Source organism: Ammospiza nelsoni, chromosome 26, assembly GCF_027579445.1.
Source record: "Ammospiza nelsoni isolate bAmmNel1 chromosome 26, bAmmNel1.pri, whole genome shotgun sequence".
Classification (NCBI taxonomy): domain Eukaryota; kingdom Metazoa; phylum Chordata; class Aves; order Passeriformes; family Passerellidae; genus Ammospiza; species Ammospiza nelsoni.
The window spans coordinates 1,395,887-1,411,536 of NC_080658.1; the positions used below are offsets into that span (position 1 = coordinate 1,395,887).

General features: G+C 63.4%; 2 protein-coding genes across 5 annotated transcripts; one reads left to right on the forward strand and one right to left on the reverse strand.

Moving 5' to 3' along the window:
* Positions 1-333: 333 nt before the first annotated feature.
* RUNDC3A (RUN domain containing 3A) lies at positions 334-5,528 on the forward strand. The gene is made up of 10 exons (XM_059489086.1): positions 334-500; positions 1,977-2,092; positions 2,231-2,364; positions 2,972-3,057; positions 3,182-3,271; positions 3,350-3,430; positions 3,529-3,694; positions 3,884-4,041; positions 4,193-4,330; positions 4,840-5,528. The coding sequence occupies exons 1-10, from the start codon at positions 394-396 to the stop codon at positions 5,018-5,020; spliced, it is 1,257 nt and encodes a 418-aa protein (XP_059345069.1). The 5' UTR covers positions 334-393; the 3' UTR covers positions 5,021-5,528.
* Positions 5,529-5,630: 102 nt separating this feature from the next.
* Positions 5,631-12,089, reverse strand: SLC25A39 (solute carrier family 25 member 39). 4 transcript variants are annotated; one of them, XM_059489091.1, is made up of 12 exons: positions 11,993-12,089; positions 9,295-9,403; positions 9,145-9,204; positions 8,635-8,679; positions 7,882-7,991; positions 7,692-7,759; positions 7,456-7,580; positions 7,142-7,315; positions 6,939-7,048; positions 6,722-6,803; positions 6,552-6,641; positions 5,631-6,472 (listed from the first exon to the last, which is right to left on the reverse strand). In XM_059489091.1, exons 2-12 carry the CDS (start codon positions 9,389-9,391, stop codon positions 6,354-6,356), a joined length of 1,080 nt encoding a protein of 359 aa, XP_059345074.1. In that variant the 5' UTR covers positions 9,392-9,403; positions 11,993-12,089; the 3' UTR covers positions 5,631-6,353. The 4 variants fall into 4 exon arrangements, with proteins under 4 accessions (XP_059345074.1, XP_059345075.1, XP_059345072.1 ...); XM_059489092.1 differs by lacking the exon at positions 8,635-8,679; XM_059489089.1 differs by lacking the exon at positions 11,993-12,089 and having other exon boundaries at positions 9,295-9,539.
* Between the last annotated feature and the right edge of the window lie 3,561 nt (positions 12,090-15,650).

Below are 15,650 nucleotides of genomic sequence, written 5' to 3' on the forward strand. Positions count from 1 at the left end.
CCCCCAAATCCCCGTGGGGTGCCGGGGGTGGGCAAAAGGCTCCCCAAATATCCGGGGGTCGACAAAAGACCCCCTAAACCCCGGGGGCGCCCCCTCCCCGCGGCTTCACCCAGCAGTGTCTCGCCACGCCGGGAGGGACAGGGGGGGACCCACGGGGGGGACCCCGGCCCTCCCCTCCCTGCCGTGCCCCCGCCATCCCCCGGAGGGAGATTTGGGGGGCCGGGGGCGGGGAGAGCGAGCATCCCTTTGGGGGGGGGGGCGGCGCACGGCCCGTGGCGTGGGCACCGGCGGAGCAAAGCGAGCGCGGAGCGGGGCCCGCGGGCCGGGGCCGGGACCGGGGGGGTCCCCACGGGGGAAGGGGCATCGCCCGCGGCCGCGGCGCCGGGGCCGTGCATGGAAGCGAGCTGGGTGCCGGCTGCCATGGCTCTGGGGCTCTCCTCCAAGAAGGCTTCCTCCAGGAACATCGCCGTGGAGAGGAAAAACCTCATCACCGTCTGCAGGTGGGGGGCACCGCGAAATGGGGAGGGGGGGCGAGAGGAGGAGAGGAGAGGGGGGAGGGAGAAGCGACCACCGGCGCTGGGGATGGAGGGGATGGGGGGCGGGGAGGGGCCGTGCTGGGGAGGGCTGGGGGGTTCATCCCTCCCCCCCGCCGCCCCCTCGCCCTTTTGGGGGGGTTTGTTGCGGCTGCGGTCGCTTTTTGAGGGGGGGAAATTCACGTTTGGAAGGGGGAGGAGGAGGAGGAGGATGGGGATGCGGGAAAGGGGGGGCGCGGGGCCGCGGGGCTGCTGCGGTGCGGGGTTCTGGGGGTTCCAAGGGGTTCCAAGGGGTTCTGGGGGTTTCCAAGGGGTTCCGGGGGGTTCCGGGGGGGCTGTGGGGATCTACAGGGGCTGGGGGAGGGTCGTGAAGGGGGAGACAGAGGGCGGGGGACGCAGTGACAACATGGAGGCGGCCGGCGCGGGGATGTCGGGGGCCGCCGGGGATGTCGGGGGGATCTGGAGGGTGAGGGGGGCGCTGGGGGCAGCGGGGTGCGGGGGGGGGCTGGGGTTGGGGACCCCCATGCGGGCGGGGGCCCAGGAAGTGACGTCAGGGCCCCGGAGCGGCGGGGATGGGGGATGAAGGATGGAGGATGAGCGTTGTCATGGAGACTCGCGGCTGGACCGGGATGGGGGGGCAGCAATGGGGCGCAGGGACGGGGTCTGGGGGGCTGGTGGCTCCTGCCGGGGCGCGGGGGTGCGGTGACACCCCCGGGGGCCCGGTGAGGGGCTGGGGGTGCTGGAGCCTGGCCCAGGGCCGGGGGGATGTGGGAGGTACCCGGGCCTGGGCAGCCTGGCAGGGACCCCCAGGGCCTCATTTGGGGTCTGGGGACCCCAGGGCTCCTCAGCGTGGCACGGAGCACCTCCACACCCCACTGCCATGACATGGGCACCCAATGGATCTCCTTGCCATGGCGTGGGGGCACCTAAAGACCCCGTTGTCACCACGTGGGGACCCTCTGGATCTCCACCAGGACTCCTCCAACTGCTGTGCCATGAGGCACCCGCAGCCCTCAGTGCCAGGATGGGGACACCCTCCAGCTGCTCCTCCAGGCAGCTGTGACCCACAGAGCCCACAGAGGGGGCGATGCCCCCTGGCAAACGCCTGCCCCGTGCACGGTGCCTGGTCCATGCCCTGTCCTCGCTGTCGCTGCGCCCCGAGCACGAGCGGCCGGGCGGAAGGGGAAGCCATCACCGCCCGCGCACGGCCGGGAGGAAGGGGGCCTTTGTTCGCCCTTCCTGGCCACTTGCACGGCGGGGAGCAGCGGGGTCCCTGGGGACGCGGGGACAGGGGGGTCACCGAGCCACAGCCCGGCCCGACGCCCTCTTCCCGCTGCCGGGAGCGGGAGCCAACAGCTGCAAAAGAGCTTTGCTGAAAGCCCCGAGCCTGCCAGGGCTGGGGGTGTCCCCTCCCTGCTGTGACACCGTCCCCTCCCTGGCCAGGTTCTCGGTGAAGACCCTTCTGGAGAAGTACACGGCAGATCCCATCGATGACTCCTCTGAGGAGTTCGTTAACTTCGCCGCCATCCTCGAGCAGATCCTCAGCCACCGCTTCAAAGGTAGTGCTGGCCCCAGGGCTGTCCCTGTCACATCCCCGTGTCCCGTGGTGGATGGGGACACAGCAGGGAGGGTGTCCAGCTCTGCTGGAGGGGCTGTGCTGGCACTGCAGCCCCTGAGCAGCCCGTGGGTGCCCGCAGGCCCTGTCAGCTGGTTCAGCTCTGATGGACAGCGCGGGTTTTGGGATTACATCCGCCTGGCCTGCAGCAAGGTGCCCAACAACTGCGTCAGCAGCATCGAGAACATGGAGAACATCAGCACCTCCAGGGCCAAGGTTGGGAAGGCACCAGCCCTGTCCCTGTCCCTGTCCCCTTTTCTATGCCTGTCCCTGTTTCCATTCACTCCACCCTGACCCTTGGACATGGACCCATCTACATCCCCACCCCATCCCATCACATTTACATTCCCACCTTCATCCCCATTCCCACCCCATCCCCATCTCCATCCCATCCCCATCCCCATCCCCATCCCCATCCCCATCCCCATCCCCATCCCCATCCCCATTTCTATGCCTGCCCCTGTTTCCATTCACTCCACCCTGGTACATGGACCCATCTACATCCCCATCCCATCCCATCCCATCCCATCCCATCCCACCACACCCCATCCCATCCCATCCCATCCCATCCCATCCCATCCCATCCCATCCCATCCCATCCCATCCCATCCCATCCCCACCCTCTGTCCCCCCACCTTGCTCCCCTCCCCTGCCCTCCTGCAGCTCCCTCCCACACCACAGAGCCCCTTGGGACACAACAGCAGCTGTGGCTCCCCATGGTACCAAAAAAGGGGCTGAAAGCCACTCCTGGGGGTGGGTGGGGATGTGGGGACCCCCGGGGCAGCCCCCCACCCTCAGGAGTGCCCGGGTGCTGCCTCGCAAGGGCCGGGCGTGGATCCGCGTGGCGCTGATGGAGAAGCGAATGTCCGAGTACATCTCCACGGCCCTGCGGGACACTCGCACCACCAGGTGAGCAGCCCCGGCCCTGCCGGCCACGGCCACACCTGCACCGGGGTGTGTGGGGGTGCTGGGGTGGGTTTGGGGGTGCCAGGGTGGGTTTTGGGGGGCACAGCCAGCCGTGTGCTCCCCACAGGCGGTTCTACGACGACGGGGCCATCATGCTGCGGGAGGAGTCCACGGTGCTCACGGGGATGCTCATCGGGCTCAGCGCCATCGACTTCAGGTAGGGACAGGTGGCACAGCGGGACCCCTCAGTGACAGCCTCGGGGTTCCCTGACCTTCTCCTGCTGCCTCTGCTCAGCTTCTGCCTCAAGGGAGAGGTGATGGACGGTAAAACGCCCGTGGTCATCGACTACACGCCCTACCTGAAGTTCACGCAGAGGTAGGAGCTGGGCTGCCCTTCCTGGGCTGGGGACCCCCCTGTCTCTGCCCCAGCACCCTGAACCCCTGAGAACCCTGCTGAGCCCCCACAACCCCCAGCTATGACTACCTGAGCGAGGAGGAGGAGCGGGGCAGTGTGGAGAGCAGCACGAGCGAGGACAGCTCACCTGAGCACCCCTACCTGCCCCTGGTCACCGACGAGGACAGCTGGTACAACAAGTGGCGCAAGATGGAGCAGAAATTCCGCATTGTTTATGCCCAGAAGGTACCAGGCTGGGGCCATTGGGGTGTCAGCTTCCCCAGGACGCTCCAGCCTGGAGCATCTCTGTCTCAGTGGTGCCCTCAGCCTTTCATCCTGCTGCTGCGGTGACCCAGCCGCTCCCTGTCACTCTGCATGGCCCTGGGGACACTGGGGTGGTGGCAGTGGAGCACCACTGATGGTGGCCTCCCACAGGGGTACCTGGAGGAGCTGGTGAGGCTGCGGGAGTCGCAGCTGAAGGACCTGGAGGCGGAGAACAAGCGGCTGAAGCTCCGGCTGGAGGAGGTGATGGTGCAGAACCAGCTGGAGAAGAGGGAGCTGGAGGGCGTCATCCTGGAGCTGCAGGAGCAGCTGTGAGTGGGGACCCACTGCCGGGGGGCTTGGGGGGCTGCCCCACAGGCCCTGGGTGTCCCAGTGCCCCACACATGCCATGGGCCCTGTCACCCAGCAGGTGCCCAGCACTGGTGGCTGTGCCAGGCGCTGAGCCCCCGCCTTTGATTGCAGGACGGGGCTGATCCCCTGCGAGAACCCACAGCTGGCCCAGCTCTCCAAGGAGATGGTGACACCCCTGGTCAACCAGTGGCCCTCCCTGGGGACCTTCAATGGCAACGAGAGCGGCTCGGACAGCAAACTCTACAGAAGGTAAGCTCACGGTGAGGGCAGAGACCTGCCAAGCGCCCTGCCCTGCCCCGGGGGGGGGACACGGGGTGAGGGAGGGGCAGAAGAGCTGTGCCAGCCCCGGGGGCTCAGAGCTGTCCCCCCTGCAGGCACAGCTTCGTGAGCACCGACCAGCTCTCGGCCGAGAACAGCCTCAGCTCCGACTCCCAGCGCCTGGGCGAGGGGCAAGCGCGAAGGGGAGCCCTGGGGCCTTGGGTAAGACCCCCGACCCACCATAGGGCGCCCCCGGGGCCCAGCACGTCTCCCCACATGCACCTGGTGTCAGGACCCTCCAGCAGCCCCCGGGGCTCAGCATGCCTCCCCCCGTGCCCCCCGTGTCAGGACCCTCCGGCAGCCCCCTCCTCGTGGTTGGGATGCTGCCCCAGCAGCGCAGGGACACCCCGTCGCCCCCGGAGAGGCGGTGCCTGTCCCCCCGGGGTGGCAGGGCAGGGACACGAGCCCGAGCCCCCCGTGACGCCCCTCTCTGCCCGCAGGGAAGGACCCCACGCCCTCCATGCTGGGGCTCTGCGGCTCCCTGGCCTCCCTGCCCAGCTGCAAGTCCCTGGCCAGCCTCAAGTCCAACGAGTGCCTGGTGAGCGACAGCACGGAAGCCAGCCCGACCCGCAGCCCCAGCTGAGACCCCCGGCCCCCGCGCCGCCCCCCGGCCCCGCCTGACGGCGCAGGACTGACCGAGCTCGGCCCCCCTCGCACCCCGGGCACCACGAGGGACTCGCCGCTGATCCCACCGGGGAGGCTGGGGACGGGCAGCCCCCTCCCCACCGGGAGACCCCACCCTGGACCCCGGCTGGAGACACGGACCTGCTGGGATGGGGGTGCAGGACTGGGGGAATGGACTGTGCCACGGTGGGGGGACAGTGGCAGTGACAGCTGCTGGGGAGTGAGGGGGGGTCGGGCCAGGCCCCTCCCAGGGTGGGGGTCTGTCGTGGCCCCTCTGTCCGTCCTGCTCAGCCCCCGGTGCCCACCTGGCCTCCCCCAGCTCCCCTGCACTGTGGGGGCCGCCTGCCCCCCTTGCAGCAGCATCCCCACAACAGGGGGAGGACTCTTCTTCCCCCTTCCTCCCCGTCCTCCCCTGGGTTTTGAGTTGTTTTGGGTGATTTTGGTTTTTATTTCTGCCCCATCTGCCTTGTTGGAGCAAAAGGAATCAATAAACGCAGCAAGCAGAGCTGGCCTGTCACCCACCTCCCCAGCTGGGAACAGACCCCTTGTGCCCCCCTGCCACAAGTGTCCCTACAGCCCCCCAGCACACAGAGAGAAATCCTTCCACTAAGAGACAACTATTTTATTTAAGAAACGAGGAAAAGTCCCCTCCATGAGTCCCAGGGTAAGGAGGGCAGTGCCCAGAGCTGGGCAGGGCCCTGCAGTGGAAGGATGGGGCAGGGGGGCCACAATGGCCCCCCGGAGCAGCAGTGAGGTCTGTCCCCACACCGGGTGGTCTGACAGGGGATGGGGACATCCCGAGTGGGAGGAGAGGTCCAGAGGCAGGGAGGGGGTCCTGACGTGTCCCCATGCCATGCAGAGCCAGCAAGGCGAGGCTGTGTGTGAGTGATGGTCAGGAGGGGCAGATCCCCAGGCAGAGCAGGGCTGGGGGGCCCAGGCAGGCAGAGAAGGCCCCGAGCTCTGGGGTTTGGTCCTTGCCACAGCCCCAGCTGCATCTCCTGCCAGGCCAAGTCTCCTGGGACACCCCATCCTTGCCAGAGTGTCCATGAATCCAGCAGCAGCATCTGTCCAGCCCCAAGGGATGGGTGTGGGGGGCTCCATATCCCCCCAGTGTCACAGCAGCAGGCACAGATGTCCCCAGAGTGGCTGGGACAGGGAGTGGGGCAGGCTGGCCCTGGCTCCGTGTGCGGGCAGCGGGAGGCAGAGCAGGAACGAAGGCACTTGGGCTCTGCACGGCCGAGTGCAGATCCCTGCTCCTGGGACACCTGGCTGGAGCAGGGCTGGCACTGTCCCCTGGGCACGGCCACGGCCAGCCCTGCCCCAGGCCTGCTCACAATCCCCGCAGCTGCTGCTCCTGGTTCAGCTTCTGGAAGAAGCTCTTGCCAAACTCATAGGTGCTGATCATGATGGCGCAGGCAGGTGCCACCTTGATGACACGGGGCAGGAACCCTGCAAGGACAGCACTGTGAGCCCTGGGGTGACACCAGGGCACCCAGAACCCCAGCAGGGAACCAGGGCACACCCTCACCTGCAAACAGGCCCCGGGTGCCAGACTCGGCGCGGATCCGCTGCATGAGCAGCCAGGTGGAGGAAGGCTTGGAAGGCCTGGAGGCTGTGACTGTGGGGAGAGGGGAGCAGGTGAGGCTTGGGGGGCACCCCTGGGCAGTGCTGGGTGCCCCCCTGGAGCCAGCCCCTCACCTGGGTGCACCTCACTGTTTCCCAGCTCGATCTGCCGATGCGTTTTGACCACGTCGAAGGGCAGCGTCAGCACCGCGGCCACCTGTGGGGTTGGCACTGCATGGTGAGCCAGGACCTGGCGTTCCTGCCCAGTGCCAGCTCTGCTGTCACCTCCCAGCCCCACCCCTCCCTCCCACAGGCGCCAACCCCCCAGGGAGCCCCAGCATCCCAAACTCACCGTGCCAGAGATGGCCCCGGATGCGAAGCTGACCGTGAACGTGGACCCGTCCAGCCAGGCCTGCCTGCAGAGCCACGACCTCACCAGCTCGTAGTTAAACCAGTACAGAGCTGGGGGAGAGGGGACACCAGGGCTACCACTGGGCACCCCCCAGCAGCACAGGGCTGCCCTGGGCCCCCACACCCCAGTGCCCCCCAGCATACCCGAGAAGGGGACGTCCCGCAGCACGGTGGGTCCCCAGCCCCTCCAGAGGGACAGCCAGCCGTCCTGGGCCACTGCAGACTGGATGCACACACGCAGCTCGCGGTAGCTGAGCTGCCGGGACTGCATCTTGGTGCGGATCAGCTCCAGGGGGCTGATGACTGTCACAGCACCCACTGCAACACAAGGGACACGGGGAGTGAGCTCTGTCCGCTCCAGCGGCCGTCCCAGAGCCACCAGCACCGTGCCAGGAGAGCCAGCACTGAATGTGGGCACTGAGCGGGCATGGGGGACCCCAGAGAGGAGGGGCACTCACGCCTGGCCAGGGCCCCAGCCAGCAGGGGGATGTAGTGGTTCCAGCTCCCCACCCGGGTGCGCAGGTAGTCCCGGAGTTGGTCGTAGGTGGTGAAGTAAATGACGGTGGCTGGCACGGCCATGACCCTGCGAGGAGGAGAAGGGCAGTGAGGGGCACAGGGCCTCCCTGGGGGCTGGCAGGGAGCTTGGGACCTGTATTCCTGGGCAGGTGGTAGCAGCCAGAATCCCCAGACTCACAGGGTGGGGGGCAGGCCGCTCCACAGAGATCTGATGCCCTCATTGCGTGTGATCTTCACAAAGGCATCCTGGGGAGAGAGCGGAGCACCAGGGACAGCAGTTACAGGTGGGAGAAGGACAAACAACCCCCAGAAAACACCCTGATACCCCTCTGGGGTGGGGAGGCCCTGGCCATGCCTGGGGCTCCTACCAGCGTGCCAGTGAAGTGCCCAGGGGCCTTGTACCAGGCGGTGCAGCTGCTGCCGTTCTGGCAGACGTACAGGTGGTCCATGAGCCCGTTGCAGTAGAGGAAACACTTCCCTGAGGAGGAAACAACAGCACTGCCATCACACAGGAGAGCCTTCCCCTCTGCCCCATGCCCTGCACACCTGACCCCAAAGCTGCCACATCTTCCAGGAAGGAGCCAAACCCTCAGTGCCTGAGCCCAGTGCGGACCAGCCCGAGACCAGGAGAGGAACAACCCTGCACAAGGGTCTGATCATGGCCAGAACCAGGGCCATGGGGACACCCAGCTCCATGGCAGGGGTGGGCACACAGCAGGACCCACTGCCAGCACCGGGAGAGGGTTTATGTCTCACTTGGTCTTGGCTCTGCTGCCTTGGCACAGTGGGGACGTCAGCACTGGCCCCTCCACTGTGCTCCCAAGCCAGGCACAAGGGACACCAGTTAGGAAAAATCCAAGGGGACTTTGATGTGGCAGCAGGACAGAGTGACAAGACCACACACAGCCAGGCCAGCTGCACAACAGATCCCCATAGATGAGGCACAGCCAGCCCCAAAGCAGGGCTGCAGGGCAGCCTGGGCTGGGGACAGTGTCAGCCCCCACAGTGCAGGGATGTCCCCACAGCCAGAGGAGCCCAAGCCACCACCAGTGGAGAAGCAAACCAGGATGAAGGCTTGGGAAAGCAAAGCCACTGGCAGCAGGAGCCCCCGGCGTACTCACATGTGGCCGGCTGAGCGCCCCAGGGCACTGACTGCGCTGCCAACACTGAAACACACAATGGGACACACTGAGCAACCACAGGGGACACGCCACCACCCGGGGCTGGGCGGCAGGACAGCTCTGTGGGTGACTGCATGCCCCCACAGCCACTTCCCAAGCAGTTCCTATTGTCACCAAACCAGTCCCTTGGGGCCAGCCCCAGCCCAGTGACCACACAGGAAGGGGCAGAGCCCAAGGGGAGCAGCATGGAGACTGGAACAAAGGGCAGCAGCTGCAGCAGGCTGAGCCTCTGGAGGGCTGGGGGCTGCCAGGCACGGGGCTGTGAAGGGGCAAGGACAGAGCCAAGCACCAGCCCAGCTCCCCCAGCAGGGCCCCCGGGCCCGTGGTAACCTGCCACCTCGCCATGGCCCCACGCTCCAGAGCAGAGACCCTGCCACCAGCTGTGCCAGCTGAGACACCCCTGCCAGGGGACTGGCTGCAGCCCCCCGCCCTGCCCCTTTGGAGGGTTACCTTTGGAGAAGGGGGTCCTCTGGGCCTGCAGCCGGATCTTCACCACGTCCAGTGGCGTCACTGCAAAGACACCAAACACACCATCCCTTAGCCGTGCCAGCCCCGTGCCAGCCCCCCACCCTGGCACCCACCTCACCACACCATGCTCACCGAAGAGGGAGGTGAGGATGGCCCCTGTCCCCGAGGCCAGCATCTGCTGCAGTGGCGTGATGCCCCCGCCGGGGCTCGGTGCCAGCTTCTCAGCCATGGCACTGTCCCCCTGCAATGCAGAACAGAGGATGCTCCAGCCTGGGGGGTCCCTGTCCAAGGGTGAGGTCCCCTGGAGCCCCCCCAGCATCCCCAGCCCAGCAGAGTGTCCCACAGGTGTCCCACGCCCGCCGTGCTATCGCTGCAGCACACGGCACCGAGGGCCCCCCACAATCAGCGTGGCCTGGGGGGGGACAGGGACTGGCTCCCAGGGCCAGCCCAGCCCTGATAACGCCCCCTGGCCCCACACTGGCAGCAGGCCCAGCCTGGCTGCAGAGGTGGAGACAGTCCAGCCTTCCATGTCCTTGGGGAAGGAGGACTGTCCCCTCCCTGCACTCGGAAAATTAAGGAAAGGAAGGAACAAAGTCCAAAGACCAGCCATGCTGTGACGGTGACAGCCTCCCCAGCTCTGGCTGGGGTGGCAGCAGAGCCCAGGGCAGCCAGGGCAGGACACCAGTGAAGGGGAGATCCCCCTCGTGAGTTTGCAACAAGAATCCCAGGAAGGGTTTAGGCATCTGAAACCTCCTGCCCGGTCCCGCTGGGCTTGGCAAGGCTGCAGCCTCCAGGGCTGGTGTGCTGCCCTCGGGAAGCAGGGGATATCACACCCTTCCCAGCGAGAAGGATGTGGAGAAATGACCCTCGGCACATTCAGCACCAGCTGCTCCCCCTCGCTGCGGCCTGGGGATCATTATGACGCTGGGACAGGGCCATAGCAGGAGAGCTTCCAGGCTCTGGGAACCCAGGGTTCTTTAAAGCCTGGGAATGCAGCAAAAAACCTTCACCATCTGACTCATCAATTCGCAAGGTCAGAGAAGTCATAAATCTCTCCTTTATGGGCTCAGGAATTGTTGGGTGACCAAGGCTGCAAGTTGGGACAGGTCTGTCCTGAAGCCACACGTGCCAGCCCCCCCGGGAGCTGGGTCTGTCCTGGCACAGGCCCCAGCCCTGCTGGGAGAGCTGGATCCATCCCAGCCCTGCCCGTGTGCCAGCCCCACGGGGAGCTGGGTCTGTCTGAGCCCACACCCTGCAGTGCCCCAGGATGTGGGCGCTCTTTGGGCACCCATCACGCCGTGGCAGCGTGGCACGTGCCCCGCTGACCCCACAGCCATGGCAGAGCCGTGCCACGGGCAGGGCGCTGCCTCCGGATCCTCGCCGTGACCCAGCCCTGCTGCTCAGCCTGACGCAAGCCAGGGGAAATCTCCTGCTCCCAGCTCTGCCCCACCTGATAAACTCTCTCCTTGTGACGTGCCCCAGCACAGCCCCGCTGCTGGTGCTGGGCACTGGGGCACCTCCGGGGCTTCCTGTTTGTGTCCAAGCTCCCCTCTCAGCTGGGAGCTGCTCCCTTTTCTGTGCAGGGTAAAATACACCCCTAAAGCCAGAGCCCTAAAATATACCCCCAAACCCAGAGCCCTAAAATATGCCATTAAATCCAGAGCCCTAAAATATACCCCTAAATCCAGAGCCCTAAAATATACCCCCAAACCCAGAGCCCTAAAACATGCCATTAAATCCAGAGCCCTAAAATATGTCCCCAAACCCAGAGCCCTAAAATATACCCCCAAACCCAGAGCCCTAAAATATGCCATTAAATCCAGAGCCCTAAAATATGCCCCCAAACCCAGAGCCCTAAAATATGTCCCCAAACCCAGAGCCCTAAAATATGCCATTAAATCCAGAGCCCTAAAATATGTCCCCAAACCCAGAGCCCTAAAATATACCCCCAAACCCAGAGCCCTAAAATATGCCATTAAATCCAGAGCCCTAAAATATGTCCCCAAACCCAGAGCCCTAAAATATACCCCCAAACCCAGAGCCCTAAAACATGCCATTAAATCCAGAGCCCTAAAATATGTCCCCAAACCCAGAGCCCTAAAATATGCCCCCAAACTCAGAGCCCTGCTCTGCCTGGCCTGTCAGTGGGGCTGGCTATGGCACGGTGACAACAAGGGGGAAAACAAAATTAATGCGAACAATTCCCAGGGACGGGGCCTGCGGGGGAGCCCAAGGGGCTCTTGCCGGGCTGGAAGGGCCCAGCTGAGTCCAGCCCCGAGCCTGAGGGAAATCCTTGGCCCTGGGCTGCTCCAGCCTCGGGGGGTTGAAGCGGGGTGCCCACCTTGCAGCCCGGGGGGATCCCCTCCTGCTGGGGCACAGAGCGCTCTGCCAGCAGCAGGGACAGCGCTGCTGTGTCCCCGAGCAGCCTGGCCTGGGGCAGGGACAGTTCTGCTGTGTCCCCGAGCAGGGACAGTTCCTCTGTGTCCCCGAGCAGCCCCGGCCCCCCATCCTGGGGCCGAGCCCCTGCGCGGTTTCTCCCCCTGCCTGGAGCCTGCGGCCCCCTGAGGGGTTCGAGCCCCCCAACACAGGGCTGTGCCCCCTCCCCTGGCCCTACACCTCCCTCTCCAGGATCTGCAGGCCCGGGGTGCGCCCCCTCCCCGTGAGGGGAGCCCGGGGGTCCCTGCGGCCGCCTCCACGCCCCCCCCCCCGCGGCCGCACGAGCCCCGACACCGGGGGAAACTGAGGCAGCGGCCACGCGTGCCGGACCACGAGCGGGGATGACGTGGGGGGAACGGGGGTGTCGGGGGAAGTGCCGGGGGTTCCGCCCCACCTGCTCATTCCAGCCAGGCTTGGCGCGTCCCTCCGGGACCGGGAGGCGGCTCCGCGCCGGCGGCGCCTTTAAGGAGCCCCATGGGCGCCCCTCGCCCTCCGCCGCGCTTCCGCCCGCCCCGCCCCGCGCATGCGCAATGAGCCCCGCGCACCACTGCGCCCCCTGCCGGCCCGGGGGGGCCGCGGCACCCAGGAACAGCTGGGACAGGGAAACAGCTGGAATAGAGAAACAGCTGGGACAGGGAAACAGCTGGAATAGAGAAACAGCTGGGATACAGACACAGAAACAGCTGGGATAGGGAAACAGCTGGGATAGAGACACACCTATAACACAGAAACAGCTGGAATAGAGAAACAGCTGGGACAGGGAAACAGCCGGAATAGAGACACCTGGGATACAGACACAGAAACAGCTGGAATAGAGAAACAGCTGGGACAGGGAAACAGCTGGAATAGAGAAACAGCTGGGACAGGGAAACAGCCGGAATAGAGAAACAGCTGGGATAGAGACACACCTAGAACACAGAAACAGCTGGGACAGGGAAACAGCTGGAATAGAGACACCTGGGATACAGACACAGAAACAGCTGGGATAGAGACCAGCCTGGGATACAGGCACAGAAACAGCTGGGATAGGGAAACAGCTGGAATAGAGACACACCTAGAACACAGAAACAGCTGGGATAGGGAAACAGCTGGAATAGAGAAACAGCTGGGACACGGAAACAGCTGGAATAGAGAAACAGCTGGGATAGAGACACACCTAGAACACAGAAACAGCTGGGATAGGGAAACAGCTGGAATAGAGAAACAGCTGGGACAGGGAAACAGCCGGAATAGAGACACCTGGGATACAGACACAGAAACAGCTGGAATAGAGAAACAGCTGGGACAGGGAAACAGCTGGAATAGAGAAACAGCTGGGATAGAGACACACCTAGAACACTGAAACAGCTGGGATAGGGAAACAGCTGGAATAGAGAAACAGCTGGGACACGGAACAGCTGGAATAGAGAAACAGCTGGGATAGAGACACACCTAGAACACAGAAACAGCTGGGATAGGGAAACAGCTGGAATAGAGAAACAGCTGGGACAGGGAAACAGCTGGAATAGAGACACCTGGGATACAGACACAGAAACAGCTGGAATAGAGAAACAGCTGGGACAGGGAAACAGCCGGAATAGAGAAACAGCTGGGATAGAGACACAGAAACAGCTGGGATAGGGAAACAGCTGGAACACAGATACAGCTGGAATACGCAAACAACTGGAACACAGAAACAGCTGGAATACTGACAGAGATGGAATACAGAAGAACCTGGGATTCAGACACAGCTGGAATACAGACATAGAAACAGCTGGAATAGAGAAACACCTGGAATAGAGAAACCCCTGGAATACAGACACACCTGGGACACAAACACCTGGAACACGGACACCCGGTACACACCTGGTACACACCTGACACACGCCTTGTATGTGCCTTGCACACCCACCGTGCTGAAGCCCTGGGGCTCTCACCCTCACCATCCTGAGCCCACCGGGGTTGCACGCTTGTCGTGCCAGGGCCAGCATCAGGCTGGGACACGGGCACTGTGCCGTGCCAGGCCTAGTGCCACTGTGCTGCCTGCAGAGGAACAAAGCCTCTCAGTTCCCAGAGCACTGTGAGCATCACCCAGCATGTCCCCGTCCTGTGCCGCGCTCCCTGCAGCTCCGCCCGGCCCTCTGAGCAGGGGGTGAGTGCCCTGCTGCTCCCACCTGGGCCTGTGGGAGCTGGCATTAATGCTGGGGGTCTGGAACCCCATCTCTGCTCACTGCAGGCCCTCACGTGGAGCCCTTCCCTGTGTTGGGAGCGCTGTGTTTCCCATGGAGAGCACCAAATCCTTCCGGCTGAGGTGCTGATCTCCCTGAGGGGCTCTTATTTCTGCTTGTAGTTAAATTCGGGTATTTTCTCGGGAGGAGTTTCTTCACTGAAAGGGTGATTAGGCATTGGCAGGGGCTGCCCAGGAGGGTGGTGGAGTCTCCATCCCTGGGGGTGTCCAGGGAATGGCTCAACACGGCGCTCAGTGCTCTGGCCTGGTTGATAAGGTTGATGGGTCGCAGGTTGGGCTGGATCATCTTGGAGGTCTTTCCCAACCTCAGTGGCGCTGGGAGGGTGGGAGGGAGCCTGGTGCCGTCAGCCCCTCGCTGTAATCTGGGCTGATGACAGCAGATGGCTCCCGAAGCCCCTCGGAACCCCGCCCGGACCCCCGGCAGCACAGCTGGGCTGCACAGCTGGAATGAATGAGATAACAGCTCCAGGGCTTCGTCCTTCAGGAGAGCCCCGCAGGCCAGAGCTCCTGGTGACTCGTTCGTGTGACAGCATCACTGCAGGAGCTGCTGTGGTGCTGTGTGATGCAATCCCTGCCTCGGAGCCCGCTGAACTCCTGCCCTGACAAACTCTGATAAACCCTGAGCTGGTGCCCATGGCCTCTCTGCTGCCCGGGCAGTGCCATCCTGTGGGAAGGACGGAGCTCTCAAGGACAGGTGACGTGCAGGTGCCACAGCAGCTCTGCCTGTTGAACAGGAGCAGCTCAGGGCTCGGTTTGCAGTCTCAGGGTGTTGGAATTTCACCTGTTTCACCCAGAGATGTGCCCCGTCCCTTTGCAGAGCTGGCAGAGCTCTGCTGGCTGCTCTCCTCCAGGAATGAAGGCCCTCCTGGCACCTCTGAGAGCTGTCAGCAGAGGGGGAAGCCAGTGCTGGGAACTGCCCTTCCATGGCACCAGGTCCAAGGGAGTGTTGGCTTTAAGAGATGTGAGCCCAGGAGCCCGATAATTCCCACAAGGTCCCGTAAGTGAACACATCCTGTGCCTCCCTGATGAGTCAGCTCTGCCTCTTAGAGACACGGGCTTTAAATGGTCTGAGAGCCTCTTGCAGCTGGCGATTTAGAGACGGAATAATGATTAATTAAAGATATGTCTGTCCTTAGGGGTGCTGGGTCTTGTATCTTCTGGTTTAGGCGCTGGGCTTGGTGTGGCTTCCGCACAGCTGAAAAGAGACAGGAATAAAGTTTTCTCAGATGGGCTGGGGTCAAGAAGGACCAGTGAAAGATGGTTTAAGCGCCTTGATTTTTTTTTTTTTGGGTCTCTTCATTTGCTAAAGAGGTCAGGGTGAAAGGGTGAGTTTGTTTACCCCGAGCTCAGCCCTGCTGAGGACCTGGCTGGCTCTTTGTGCTGAGTCACGGCCCGCTGGCCGCCTGCGCTGCCCAAGGGAACCTTTCTGTCCCCAATTCACATCCTCGCAGTCCCTGCAGTCCTTGGCAGGCTGGGCAGGGTGAGCCGTGCTCCCATTACTGCGGAAATGAACTGTTCAGTCACTGTCTGTGAAGAACGCCATACACTTGTTTGCAAAATCTTTAAAAGTTTAATAGTAATAAAATGGTTTAAAAAATTAGTAACACAGAGTAACAACAATTTGGACAAATTGAATTAGGACAATATGAGACAATAAAAACAAAGAGTTACGGACGTCTCGGTACATTTTTCTGGGCACCACGAGCCCGAAGAAGGACCCACATTAACAGGGGATTAACCCTTAAAAGCAACAGCCTGTTGCATATTTATACATGATGCATAAATTCCATTCAAATACAGGATCGTCAACTTCTTCCTCCGAATC